This window comes from Pteropus medius, unplaced genomic scaffold (genome assembly GCF_902729225.1).
Source record: "Pteropus medius unplaced genomic scaffold, Ma_sr-lr_union100, whole genome shotgun sequence".
Taxonomy (NCBI): Eukaryota; Metazoa; Chordata; class Mammalia; order Chiroptera; family Pteropodidae; genus Pteropus; species Pteropus medius.
This window is the reverse complement of record NW_024351064.1, coordinates 1-14,353: the sequence shown is the minus strand read 5'-3', so window position 1 is coordinate 14,353 and position 14,353 is coordinate 1. Positions and strand designations below refer to the sequence as shown.

At 35.9% G+C, this 14,353-nt stretch overlaps 1 protein-coding gene across 1 annotated transcript; it reads right to left on the bottom strand.

Moving 5' to 3' along the window:
• Positions 1 to 1,145: 1,145 nt before the first annotated feature.
• On the bottom strand, positions 1,146 to 13,769 carry LOC120586024 (rho GTPase-activating protein 20-like). The gene is given in 6 exon segments (XM_039842443.1): positions 1,146 to 2,154; positions 2,156 to 2,264; positions 2,267 to 4,120; positions 5,151 to 5,265; positions 9,801 to 9,990; positions 12,273 to 13,769. Coding segments are annotated over 6 exon segments (2,403 nt in total). The 5' UTR covers positions 12,317 to 13,769; the 3' UTR covers positions 1,146 to 2,063.
• Between the last annotated feature and the right edge of the window lie 584 nt (positions 13,770 to 14,353).

Genomic DNA, 14,353 nt, shown 5'->3' with positions numbered 1-14,353 from the left:
TAAAATAATCTCTGTATTTCTGTAAAGTATATAGAGAAATTTACATCAGTGTATGTGTATACTGCCCAAATCTAATCGATGATGTTTCTGATACTGAGGTTGTGGTCTTCATTGCTTAATGAGAATAAACAATTTTTTTGTACTAATGTAGTATATATTTTTGAATCTCTTTGAAATAGTTGTTAAACATACATTGAGTGAACCTCAATGAACTCTGAGTAGGCAAAGATGCAACATTCAAGAGAAACCAGTAATATTTAAAAAGTTTATATGACCTGAGAAGTACTGATATCTGGGTATGTATTGAAGTCAACTGGGTACTCTAGTCAGAACGGTTCAAATTTAGGTAAGAGAATCTCGTACAATCAATTAAACTGAGTTGATGGTTCTTTTGATAGGAGAATATAAAAGCACAATAAAAATAATACCTAAAAAAAATGAAGACTGTATCTACAGCATGACTTGTTTGGTAAATGGAAAGATTAGAAAAACATAAAAGCAAAAAAACTCTTTTTCTAGAAAGATGGACCATGGCCTATGACTACACACTCAAAGTTCCAATTGCACATTAATTACACTTTTTGAAATTTCAAATGTTAAGCAGACACTGAGGTCATTAACCAAAACAATTCTAGAAAGGAGAATATTGCTCCGATGAGGCTGTTAACTCTGGAGGGTGGTATTTTATTTCACAGACAGCATCAGTTTATATATATTCATTATCAGTGCCTTCATAACCAAACGATTTAAAAGTTAGCAGCAGTTTCTGCAAGTACAAAAATACACATGTATTATGTAACATATGGTGGTAAAATTTGTCAGGACATATTATACAAACTCAAAGCTTTTTAGATAAAGCATCAATCTAATATATTATTATAGATTAACAGAGTATAATAAAGTGACATGTACTCTGTGTTCAAATAATACCATGTAATACTTCACAGCAATACTAACAAATACTTCACATTAAGTATTGCAAGAGTATCTAAGGGAACACAGAACATCGGAATGGTTAATTCAGAACTGCAACACCTATTTTCTTCTGTGCTTCGAATTGGTTGGGTGTTTTTCTTCCTTTTATTTTTTATTTTTTTGGTGATTTTTGACTCATCAATGTGGAAAAAAAAAAGGCTAGAATGTTATTTTGTTAAGTAGAGAAGAAATTTATTCCAGAAAGACACTCCAAATCATAAGAGCTTCATTCACATCTTTCAGTGCTGACAGTAGTATTGCCTTAAGGGTAAGGGGAATCCCTGGCCTTTATATATTACACTGCAAAAGATGCGTATGGAAACTTAGGAATCAAAATACAGGAGTGGTTGGTTACAAGGTGAAGTCCACTTCACATCTGTGACTGAGATGGTTAATATCATGAAGGAGTTCTTTGGACTCAGAGTTCTAAAAGCTAGTTATAATGCTTAGGGCAAACACAGCCATGTACTCTAGAGGTAGGTAGCACCTATAGCTAATACTGAAAGGACTTCTTAGATCTTACAGAAAACATTTTTTTCCTCTCCAACTGAAAAATGCAACCTTTAGAACAACAGGGAAATAACATTTGACATGAAGTTTCCTGGTGGCTCAGAAAAATAATTTTGAATAAACTAGTTTGTGGGCCTATGGTAGTTTGTGATGTTGAGGACAAACATTCAATCAAAGCCAGTTAACCACAATAAGAATCCAATGTCTACAAGAACAGAAACTGAGCTAATAATGGACATAAAGACAATAATTATTATGACCTTGTTGTATAAAATATCTGGAAAAAATAGCATAAAGATAATCATTGCTAATATTTAGGACAACAAAAGAATTTTCTTTATGGAGACAATTTGGCAAAAAGTTTAGACTAAAACTGGCTCTTTTCCTCTGGAATGGGCTTTTCTAAAGCTGCTTTTTTTCTTTCAGAATTAGGTTTATATGATTCACTATAACAGTAAAAAGAGAGAAAAACTCTTTAGTCACTGTTTTCAATGACCAAAAGTGAATATGTGAGTTCAACACCTAACTCCTTTATAGCTCAGTTTCTGTTCTTGTAGACATTGGATTCTTATTGTGGGTTAAATGTCTTTGGTTGGGTATCTGTCCCCAACATCACAAACGACCATAAGCCCTCAGTCTGAGCTGGAAGCATTACTCAGTTGAAGGGCAAGGTGAGGATTTCACACAAGGCAGAATGTCTGAAGAGCACTGCCCACTACTCTGTCCTTCTTCATGTGACTGCATACAAAGCTTGAGGCTGTCTTCCACCAAGTTGAGTGCGAGCTAAAGCATTTCTCTGAGTCCTGGCTGGGATAAGAGCTACAGCACTCGGCTGCTTGCACAGCTTCAAGTTCTTCAGCTGCCCTTAGGGGAATATCTTCCTTTTTCTCTTGCAGTGACCTGGCTTCTGGAACACCAGAAGCATGTGGAGGTGGCTCTGTAAATCTTTTGAGAGAAACTATTTTCTTTTCCTCTAGTCCGTATGCCTTTGGTTTCTTTCTGAGGGACCAGTTTTTCAGACTGGCCATGCCATTTCTTAACCATGTGATGGGGTGAAGAGTTACAGAATGTGAGGGACACTCTATGGTATCCTTATTTGTATGAGCTAAGTTGTTGCTGGACTGTCTAGATGAGGGACCAGGCATTCCAGAAATGAGGCTGGAACTGCTAAGGTCAGAAGAAAGTTCCTCCTGTTTTCTTTGAGCCTGAAAGGTGCAATCGATTGGTGAGGAAGTATCAGTGGGTGTAAACACGAAGTGTTCAGAAATCTGGGAAAAAGCACTGTCTTGGGAGCTCACCGATGAGCCAGATGGAGAAGTGCCTGGGGAGGACAAACTGGAAGAGCTAGTGCTTGGGCAAGTGTTTAAGCTTGAGGGTAAAAACTTCTCGGTTGTTTGGTTTACGGCACTACTCTTGCCCACCTCGATACCCATGACCAAACTCTGATTAATGAGTTTTTGCCCCTCCATTTGCAAAGACTTGTGCCGTTTGAGATAATCATCTTCTCTGTCAAAGTGATCAGCTTCATAGCTGGTTTTATGTTGTTTCTTTGAATAAATCCCCCCAAGATGGCTCAGTTTGCAGTGTTGGTCATGAATGATGGGCTCTGAGCAGCGCCGGTGTCTCCTCAAACTCTTGAGGGCATCTGTTGTGTGTGCTGGGGAGTATCCAGATGTACCTGAATCAAATGGCACATTCCTAGGATGGTCATATGAGGACACGTGACTATAAGATGCCACAGAAATGGCCACTGGCTTGGATTTAGAAAAAAGTTTCACATGATTTCCTTCATTACCTGACGAGCTTTTCTTCTTAACTATTTTATTAGTGGCATTTTTCTTGATATCAGTGCCTATGCCTAAATTCTGCCTCAAACATACCTTACTCTCTTCCTGTAGGGGTTGATTCTGCTTCAGATAGTCCTCATCTTCTTGTGAGAGAATTGGATCATAGCTGGACTTGAGTTTTTTTTTCCGATAAAACTCCCTGAGAAAGGAAAGCTTTGAATCTACATAGTTGGTGCTGGGCTCTGAGCAGCGCCGGATCCGCCTGGGGCTTTTTGGACCATCTGCTGCAGCTGTGGACAGGCAGCAGGATGTGCTCATGTTAGCTGAGGGCCTGGCACGGCCCTGCAGTGTGGCGTTTCCATATAGTACTACAGCAGTCACTGGTTTGGATTCAAGAGGACGTTCCATTTGAAAGTCTTCATGTTTAAGATGGTCTAAATCAAGTTCCATTTGAATGTCTTCTGGTTTAGAATGATCTAAGTCAAATTCCATTTGAATATCTTCATGTTTAGGATGGTCTATGTCAAGTTCCATTTGAAAGTCTTCATGTTTAGAATTGTCTAAGTCAAGATCCATTTGAAATTCTTCATGTTTAGAATTGTCTAAGTCAAGATCCATCTGAAATTCTTCATGTTTAGAATGATCTAAATTAAAGTCACTCAGGGTTAAAAGACCTTCTACCTCAGGCTGGTCAAGGTCATAGTCACTAAGGGTTAATACAGAGTCCATGCTTCTGCTTCCTTGACCAAGCTTCTTTATCACATCACTGCATGGAGCATCAACATCCTCATTCAGCTCATTTTCTAAGCTGTCATAGGAGGAGTCATTCATCTGGAAGCAAGGGATATCTGTCGAAAAAACCAAACCATGATTAACATTGTTTCTTACCAATACATGCTGACTTGAAAAAATTATGGTGCTTAGTTTAATTCTCTTTTCATGTTCAAATTCCTGCTCTCAAGAAAAAATGGATCTTTCACATTCTTCTCAATTGTTAGCAAAAATGTAAAATAAAATTGTTATGGTATATTAGATTATCTCAGTTCCTGAAGAAATGGGCTTTTCTTAAGTAATATTCCTCAAAGCAATGAGACACATCATAACATCAAAAAATGGCAAGAAACATATAAAGGAATCAGTGCCACGTACACCTAGGTTCTGAATAAGACTGCCATCTTACGTGGGTATACATAATTAACTGTAGTCTCAGGGTAACCATTTACTAACTCCATCAATTTCTCTTTGACAAAGTTCTTTAATATCCATTACTTATTTAATCTTTAAAACAACCATAAAAGTTAGACATTATGGTTATCCATGTTTCATAGATGTAGAATTGATATTCAGTGGCATAGAATAATTGGCCAAAGGTAACTTAACTAGCAATTGGTCGTATTGGAATTCATATTCTGGAAGGTTAAATGTCAAGTCTCCCCTCTACCTCGGCCATGATGCTAATTGTTTTTAAACTGTTTCAAAGTGCCCTAGAATTCTGAGGTGTCCCAGGGACCACTAAGAGGAAGGAGAGGAAGAAAAAGACCAGGCTTGCCTCTGGGTCTTCTATTCCAGTTTTAACTACAGTTGTTCTATATGTATATTAACATTCCTTGTAAAGTTTTATTTAAAAAAAGGTTAAAACCATCATAATATATCATGCTACCACTAACAAATTCTTGAAGTTTGGCATCTAGCCGTATGCCTTTCTTAACCCCACCAGTGTGAACATTAGCAGGCCTTCTCAGGAAGGAGTCCTGGACCCAATGACTCAACTCAGAGGCTCCCTTCACCTGAGCTTCTGGGCTCTGGGACCACCACTGTCCCAGCATCTTCACAGACATGTGTCTTTCTCACAAAAAACAACCCAATTATTCCCAATACCTGAGGCATTCTCTTTAGTGTCACATCTCACTGAAACCTCCCCCGAGAGGGAAATGATATCTTCTCCAAATATCCCACGGCAATTTTCAATCATAAATTGAATAAGCTGAGACACCTGTATAAAAAAGGACAAAAACAAAGTGCTACTTTTCATATGCATATCAATACATCACATTTCATATATGAATCCTGATTTTAACAAAAAAAGTGCAAAAGAATCCCAAGAAAAATTCACGTCTACTTTAAAATATACAAAAGTTTTCTCTAAAAAACTATAATACCGTCAAGAGGAATTTGAGTATAGAGATTAATTTTAATCAGTGGCCTAAGTTATTATTTGTAGCCTTGGCCTATATGCTAACATGTTATACCAATGGCTCTGTTTCAAAAATCAGGGTAGTTTTAAATATTCTCTATAGGGCATTTAAGGTGAAGAAATATACTTTGTTACTAAAATCTATAAAGTATCATTAGATAAAGACTTATGAAATAGATTTCTTGTGTAAAAGGCAGTTGCCATAAGCTTGGGAAGAGGGCATCCTCTGTGGGTTTATTGTAAGGGAGAGAGACAGTGGGAGAGTAAACTTGCATTTTGCCTGATTGGGCTCTATCTATGAATTTTCACTAACTGGAGGTGCTTAGGGTAGAGGTAAGATTTCACTAGAGAGTTTTGTGCCTCCACTGAGATGTACTGGAATCCTTCTGTAGTTTTCCCCCTCCAATAACTGAGGCAAAGGAGCAGGCAGAATGATGGGCACAAAGGGAAGTAATATCCCTAAACCGTATATTATGTGCCAGGCACTACATGAGTGTGACTTCAAGTAACCACTGTTTGAACTCCGTATTGTCACTACCTCCATTCTTTAGATGAGGACACTCTGCATCGCTGGAACTATTTTTTTAAATTAATTAATTAATTAATTGTTATGGGACATTGGTTAACGAAATCCAATAAGTTTCAGCTATACACTTTAATAGTAAGGCATATATATATTTACACTGTGTGTTCACCTCCCATAGTTAGATTTTTTTCTGTCACCACATATTTGACTCACTTTATCTCGTCTACCTTCTCCCTCTTCCTCCCTGCCACCCTCTGGTAACCACTAGCCTATTGTCCATGTCCATGAGTTTCTGTTTGTCCTGTTCATTTGTTGCTTTTAGGTTTATATCCCACATACAAGTGATATCATGTTGTTTTCAACTTTTTCTGTCCGGCTTATTTCTCTTAGCATGATTATCTTGAGGTTCATCCATGTTGTTGCAAATGGCAGTATTTTATCTCTTCTTATGGCTAAGTAATATTCCACTGTATATATGTACCACAGCTTCTTTAGCCAATCATCTACTGTAGGACACTTCGGTTGCTTCCATATCCTGGCCACTGTGAATAATGCTGCTATGAACATTGGTGTGCAAATATCTTTTCGGATATGAGTTTTCAAGTCTTTGGGGTACATACCCAGTAGAGTAAAAGCTGGATCATATGGTAGATCAATTCTTAGTTTTTTCAAGAACCTCCATATTGTTTTCCATAGTGGCTGTACCAACTTGCAGTCCCACCAGCAATGTATGAGGGTTCCTTCTTCTCCACATCCTCTCCAACATTTGTTATTACTTGTCCTGTTGATTATAGCTATACTAACAGGTGTCAAGTGGTATCTCATTGTGATTTTGATTTTCATTTCCCTAATAGTCAGCAATGTTGAGCATCTTTTCAAATATTTGTTGGCCATTCATATGTCCTCTGTGGAGAAGTGTTTGTTCAGGTCCTCTGCCCATTTTTTTGGATCATTTGTCTTTTTGTTGTTATTGAGTTATATGAGTTCTTTGTATATTTTGGATATTAGGCCCTTATGGGAAGCATTGCTTGCAAATATATTTTCTCATTGACATGGTGGTCTCTTTATCTTGTTGACAACTTCTTTTGCTGAGCAGAAGCTTCTTAGTTTGATGTAGTCCCATTCATTTATTTTTGCTTTTACTTCCCTTGCCTTTGAGGTCAAATTCATAAAATCCTCTTTAAGCCCAAGGTCCTTGAATTTAGCTCCTATGTTTTCTTTTATGTATTTTATTGTTTCAGATCTTCTATTCAGGTCCTTAATCCATTCTGAGTTAATTTTGGTGTGTGGTGATAGACAATAGTCTAGTTTCATTCTTTTGCAGGTGGCTTTCCAGTGCTCCCAGCACCATTTATTGAAGAGGCTTTCCTTTCTCCACTGTATGTTTTTGGCTTTTTTGTCAAAAATTATTTGCCCATACAAACATGGGTTTTCTTCTGGATTCTCTATTCTGTTCCATTGGTCTCTGTGTCTGTTTTGCTGCCCATACCATGCTGTTTTGATTACTTTCACTTTGTAGTATAATTTGAAGATGGGTAGAGTGATGCCTCCAGACTCATTCTTTTGGCTTTGACAATTCAGGGTCTTTTGTGCTTCCATACAAATTTGATGATTTTTTGTTCAATTTTTTAAAAAAATGCTGATGAGATTTTGATGGGGATTGCATTAAATCTGTATAATGCTTTAGGTAATATGGTCATTTTAACAACATTGATTCTTCCAAACCAAGAACACAAAATAGTTTTCCACTTCTTTGTATCTTCTTCAATTTCTTTTAATAGGGTCTTGTAGTTTTCATTATATAGGTCCTTCACATGTTTCATTAAATTTATTCCTAGTATTTTATTCTTTTTGTTGTAATTGCAAAAGGAATTATTTTTTCCACTTCTCTTTCTGATGCTTCATTATTAGAATATAGGAACACTATTGATTTTTGAATGTTGATTTTGTATCCAGAGACTTTACTGTATTTGCTTATTGTTTCTAGTAGTGTTCTTGTGGAGTCTTTAGGATTTTCTATATAGAGGACCATGTCATCTGCAAATAGTGACAGTTTGACTTCTTTGTTTCCTATTGGGATGCCTTTTATATCTTTCTCTTGCCTGATTGCACTTGCTAGGACCTCCAGTGTTATATTGAATAGCAGTGGCGATAATGGACAGCCTTGACTTTTTCCTGATCTTAGAGGGAAGGTTTTTAGTTTTTCACCATTAAGTATAATGTTGTCTGAGGGTTTGTCATAGATGGCCTTTATTATGTTAAGGTACTTTCCTTCTATACCGATTTTGTTAAGTGTTTTGATCATAAATGGGTGCTGTATCTTGTCGAAGGTTATTTCCGCATCTATGGATATGATCATATGATTCTTATTTTTAATTTGTTTATGTGGTGTTATCACATTTATCGATTTGCATATGTTAAACCATCCCTGTGCTTCTGGGATGAAGCCCACTTGATCGTGGTCTATAATCTTTTTAATGTGTTGCTATATTCGGTTTGTTGGTATCTTATTTAGGAGTTTTGCATTTGTGTTCATGAGAGATATTGGTCTGTAGTTTTCTTTTTTTGTGTTATGTTTGTCAGGTTTTGATATCACAGAAATATTGGTCTCATAAAAGGAACTTGGAAGTATTTCCTCCTCTTAGATTTTTTGGAAGAGTTTGAGGAGAATAGGTATTAAATCGTCTTTGAATGTTTGGTCAAATTCACTGGTGAAGCCATCTGGCCCTGGACTTTTACTTTTTGGTAGATTTTTGATGATTGTTTAAATTTCCTACTGCTGGTTGGTCTATTTAGATTTTCCAGATCTTCTTGATTCAATCTAGGAAGATTATATTTTTCTAAGTACTGGTCCATTTCTTCTAGGTTATTAAATTTGGTTTTATATGCTTTTTCATAGTATTCTTGCATCATCCTTTGTATTTCTGCGATGTCAATCGTAATTTCCCCTCTTTCATCCCTGATTTTGTATACTTGTGTCCCTTCTCTTTTTTCTTTTGTGATTCTAGCCAGGGATTTTGTTAATTTTATTAATCTTCTCAAAGAACCAGCTCTTTATTGCGTTTATTTTTCTATTGATATTTTTTTGTTTGTTTTCAATTTCATTTATTTCTGCTCTAATTTTGATGATTTCTTTACTTCTGCTGACTTAGGTTGCATTTGTTCTTCCTTTTCTAGTTTTTTAAGATGAAGCGTTATGTTGTTTATTTGGGCTCGTTCTTGTTTTTGGAGCTAAGCCTGTAATGATATGAACTTTCCTCTTATGACTGCTTTTGCCGTGTCCCAAAAGTTTTGATATGTTGTAGTATCATTATCATTTTTTTCTATGTATCTCTTGATCTCTCTTTTTATTTCTTCTCTGACTCAGTTATTCTTCAGTAGCATGTTGTTTAATCTCCATGTATTTGTGGTTCTTCCTTATTTCTTCCTGCAGTTGATCTCTAGTTTCAAAGCATTATGCTCAGAGAATATGGTTGGAATGATTTCAACCCTCTTATATTTGTTGAGGCTATCTCCGTGTCCCCGTATGTGCTCGATTCTTGAGAATGTTCCATGTGCACTAGAGAAGAATGTATAAGCAGCTGTTTTGGAATGGAAGGCTTTGTAAATGTCAATTATGTCCAGTAACTCAATTGCTAGCACTTTTCTGCTTATAAATCACTTTTCTATAGTCTATGAGGATAGGATGAAATACTTATTGAACTCAACTTTATAAGTTACTTAAATACATTTAAGAATTAATACCCAAAATTTAGACTCAAAATGGGGATTTGATCTCCCAGGGCATAAAGATAAAAAACTTCATTACCTTTTTTGTAAATTCATTTTCTAATTCTGGGCTGGATGAAGTAGGAGGCCAAAGAATGCTTGGAGCGATACACACCGCTAAATTAAATGCAGTCATCTGATTGGATGAGGACTGTTGCTCAATGTTGTATAATACTCCAAAAAGATATCTTAGGAGAACAACATTGGCTCTTGGGAGCTGGTCTAACAGCCTAAAGACAGAAAAATGTGTTCTTTAAGCCAGATGTTTAATAAAGCATGTGTATAAATAGGAAACCCTCACTTTGGTTCCCCATGGAAAGCAAGAACACAGTCCAGATATGTGAGTTTCAGTTAACATGGAACCATGTAAAGTGAGGACTGCCAGGATATTTATTTATGCATTTATTTTGTACACTATTTTCAATGAAATTGTAAAGAAATGCAGAAAAATGGTCCATATTTACCTGAAATATTTACCTGAAACTAATACAACGTGTTTCGACTTAGGCACATTCTATAACAGTTCAGAATATTGTCAACCCCAGAGAGCTTTCTGATGAAATCAAACAACCATTAAACTTAAAGTGCTCCTTTATTTCCAAGCAGCAACACAGGAATTCTGCCTCTTAGTGGGAACCCAAACTTCAACTACTACTAAGATTCCAGGTCGATTCTGAGAACTTGTGCTCTATTCCACCAGCTTCCAAAGTCCATTTTGTCCCAATTCTCTGATCTCACTGGTATTACTGTCACATTTAATCAAGCTTATCACAGTAATTTCCAACTGTTTCTATTTTGTAATCGATGAGATTTTTAAATTATCATTCATTGAAAATGATTTTTACTATCATCTAAAAACATATATATGTTGATATTAATAGTTGTTGCTTTTTTCAGCAAGAATCTGCAACCTAGGGCACAAAATCAAGTGATCTGATTTCTGTAGCAGAGAGTCATTTCTTCAGTTCAACGAATGGAAAACAAACACAGTTCTGTAGGGATAAATTATGAAAGATATTGTAATGGACCAAAAGATTACTGAGTGTATTCAATGGAAAGTAAGGTTTTGTGTATCTAGCACACTCTTTTGGGTTATCTGATTTATGGAGGCCTTAAGCCTTTAAACTAATTTTATAACTCTAAGTTGCAGATAACTGATAGCCGTGCATCTAAACCTTGTTCATAGAACTGAAAATTCTGTCTGGTGGAGAAACACATGATTTATTTGTGCCCACCTCCACCTCCCAATGCCCCAATAGAGAAAGCCAGTTTTGCAGCTATTTGTAAATTCATTTCAGCATTTCTGAATCAACTACATAAGTTGTGATACTTTGAAATCTCCTTTGAACTGCTTGCTATATCTTATTAATTTTCATTAGTTAATGATTTAAATAAAATCTTTCATCTGTGTTCATTTTATATTTGTATGAGTTATAATTTTACTTTTTTTAAAAAAGAAATCATCCTTTAACAGTACGTTATAAAGTTTTAGATAACGATCATCAAGTATAGAATCTGATTTTCACTATCTCCAAGTGGTTTCCACCAAAACATAGTGGAAGCAGAGATAGTATTTTGTTACATGGCTTTGACTTCTGGTGTCTCCAATACTTGTATTACGTTCTTCTATATATATATATATCTTCTATATATATGTATATATGTATATGATATGATATATATATATGATATATATATATATATGTATATGATATATATATATATATGTAAAGATGTCTATCAAATACAGTCCATGGATAATCATTCATATTGGAAAGTTGCTCAAGAAGAAACTATACTAAACAAGCATATGGGAAAAGTAATATTGGGATTCTTGTATTTTCAAAGACCTGGAAGTATTGCTTTTCACTAATGGACAGTTATTCTCTCCTCTCCTATAATGCAGGACATAGGGCTGGTTGAGGTCTGCCAGCAACTTCCCTTTGCATGAGTACAGACAATGCTTCTTTGTAATCAGATTGAAATTTTGCAACTCTCTTTTTTCTTGACACTTCTTCAGAGTTAACTGCCTCTCCACAGTGCTCCCACAATACTCTCCTTCATATTTCTTTTATAGTAATGATTATACTGCACTTTAATTGTAATATTTGCTTTATCTATGTACTCTACCAGACTGTTGGTTCCTTGAGGGAGGAAATTTTCTCTGTATGAATTCAGCTGGTGAATGAGATATATAAGGAGTTGTCTGGTTAGTTAAATATTTACCAATATTGAGCTCATAAATCGCTATTTGGGTTTACAGTGTTAGCTGTTGTTCTAATGGGTTTCAGCTCCTCTCAGATTCAGACGTATAGATGGTACATGATGGTCAAGTAGTCCATGTTAACAGGGAGAAAACAATAACAACAGTGAGAGTAGCTAGCATAAATCCATTTTTAAACTGGTCCCCATGGATGTGATTTTGATAGTCATCATTCCTTTAATAGACAAGCTTATAAAATTTAAGTTTTTTAAAAGCATTTTTGAGACATGACCAAATTAGAATATTTACCTTTGAATTGTATTTATTTTCTCTTCATCATTTCCTTGATCCATTACACAGATCCAATGATCATAGAGATCTGATGAAAAAACACTTCCTGGAATATTTCGTAGAAAATCCTTACATAGAGAGAAAAATAAATATTTTAAATCATTTTTCTCATGCTAAATATGTACTGGAGAAATTGGATGAAAAAAATGAGTTGAAATTTGTTGAAAACTTCATATAAGTCTTCCCTTCTTTGGAACACGCAGATCTCTATGCCACCTCTCCACTGATATGTATATGTCGAAATACATTTTGATTTTTTTCTAACAAAAACCAGAGTAATAATTGGAGTCTGGACTATAGTGGGAAAGACAGAGGATAACTCTTTTGGGCCAAAATCTCCTGTTTGTGTACATTTTAGCAAACTAGTACATTGAGACGGGGCCTAGCAAATCATCCTAAATTCTTTTTTCCTCCTCTCGATCACTAGTTCAAAGAAATGCATGAAGATATTTATGAAGTTCAAAATATCATGATCAGTTATCCAATCATTCTATACATATTCACTCATATATGTGAGGCATTGATTGAGGTGTTAGGGACAGAGCAGTGAATAAAACAAAGTTCTTGTTATTTTTCAAACACTATATTCCAGTGACATTGGTAAACAATTCCATCTAGAGATACTTAAGGTTCCTCCCTGTGTTCCCCATAGACGGGTTCTTACAATTTTGCGGGCAAGAAACCTTCCAGGCAATGGCTGTGCTCTGAGAACCTAGGGAAGCACCCTTATGCCTGATGTACACTAAGTAACATGTCCCCAGCACATCATCCTCTCCGGCTTTCCTGACCCTATTTTGCTGAGATCACTGGTGGGGCTGGTGTGGTGGAACCAGATTATGACACAAGTAGTATATGGCCAAGGGTGTTTGTTGTTTGACCTTTGTTTATAAAAAGCTTAAAAATAAACTAAATTCGGTTCTCGTCCTTGTTCGTTTCTGTTCTAAGCCAACCCTCTCTGTTGCATTTAGCATGGGATTAACATGGCTAAGCTTGCAAAGTCTGATCTCCACCTCAGTTAACTTTAGGCAGAGCAAATTCAATTTCATGTCTTAACTCTATACCCATACCCATGGTTGGATCATCTTAAAATTTTCTGCTTTTAACATAGAGACAGGTAAAAGATTGTAATCAAGCAATTTTAACTCAAGCGGCAACTTTACCCATGTGCTTTTAACAAAAGACAATACAAAACTGGTTACTTATATGTCATGTTTATATTACTACCATGAAAGCTGTGATACTTCATTGTTATAGGAGGCTGATCACATGTGTCTCTTCGCCACTAGCTTACGAGCTCCTCCAGGCCATGAGGGCAGACCCTTACTTTCTTCTGGTTCACCCCAGTGCCAAACACAGTCCCAGACTGTAGCAGTTGTTACTGTTACTGAACTATTGCTATTTGCCATGTGGACAAATATTAATGAGAGACATGGAAAGGCCAACTCATTACGATAGAAATTCTAAGATAATATTGAAAATCTCTTTGTAGTTATGTCACCTAACATGATACAATTTTTTAAAAGAATAGTGAACAAGTCAGAAAATGATTGATTCAAAGTCTTTCTTTGTTCTGTTACATGTTCCAGTAGAAGTGTACCTGGATACTTGTGATTCAGATGAGTCTTCACAAAAGTTACCTCTTTTGAGTAAAGCTATTGAATTTTCCTAATTCCAAACTAATTTTAGTTGCTACACCTACTTTAAAAGTCAGATTTGAAATAGGCAAAATCTGCTATTTTAAAGTGGGGCAGTGACAAAAACTATCTTTTTAAATCTCAGTGGAAAACATACTTATGATCTCTCGTGAAGAAAAACATCATTAAATCTTAAACCTACTCTTGAAAGATAATAACTCATGACATCTCAATGAACTCTCCACAGCTGGAACAACAAGTTACGAAATACAACCACCATCACAGCTGAGAAAGGATGGGAGGGCTGTTTCTGAATTATAATCACCAACAACACTCAACTGAAAGTCTCTTCTCTCTAATGCCAGATCCTAGGTCATCAGCAGAACTCCCAAATTCATTTGAGAT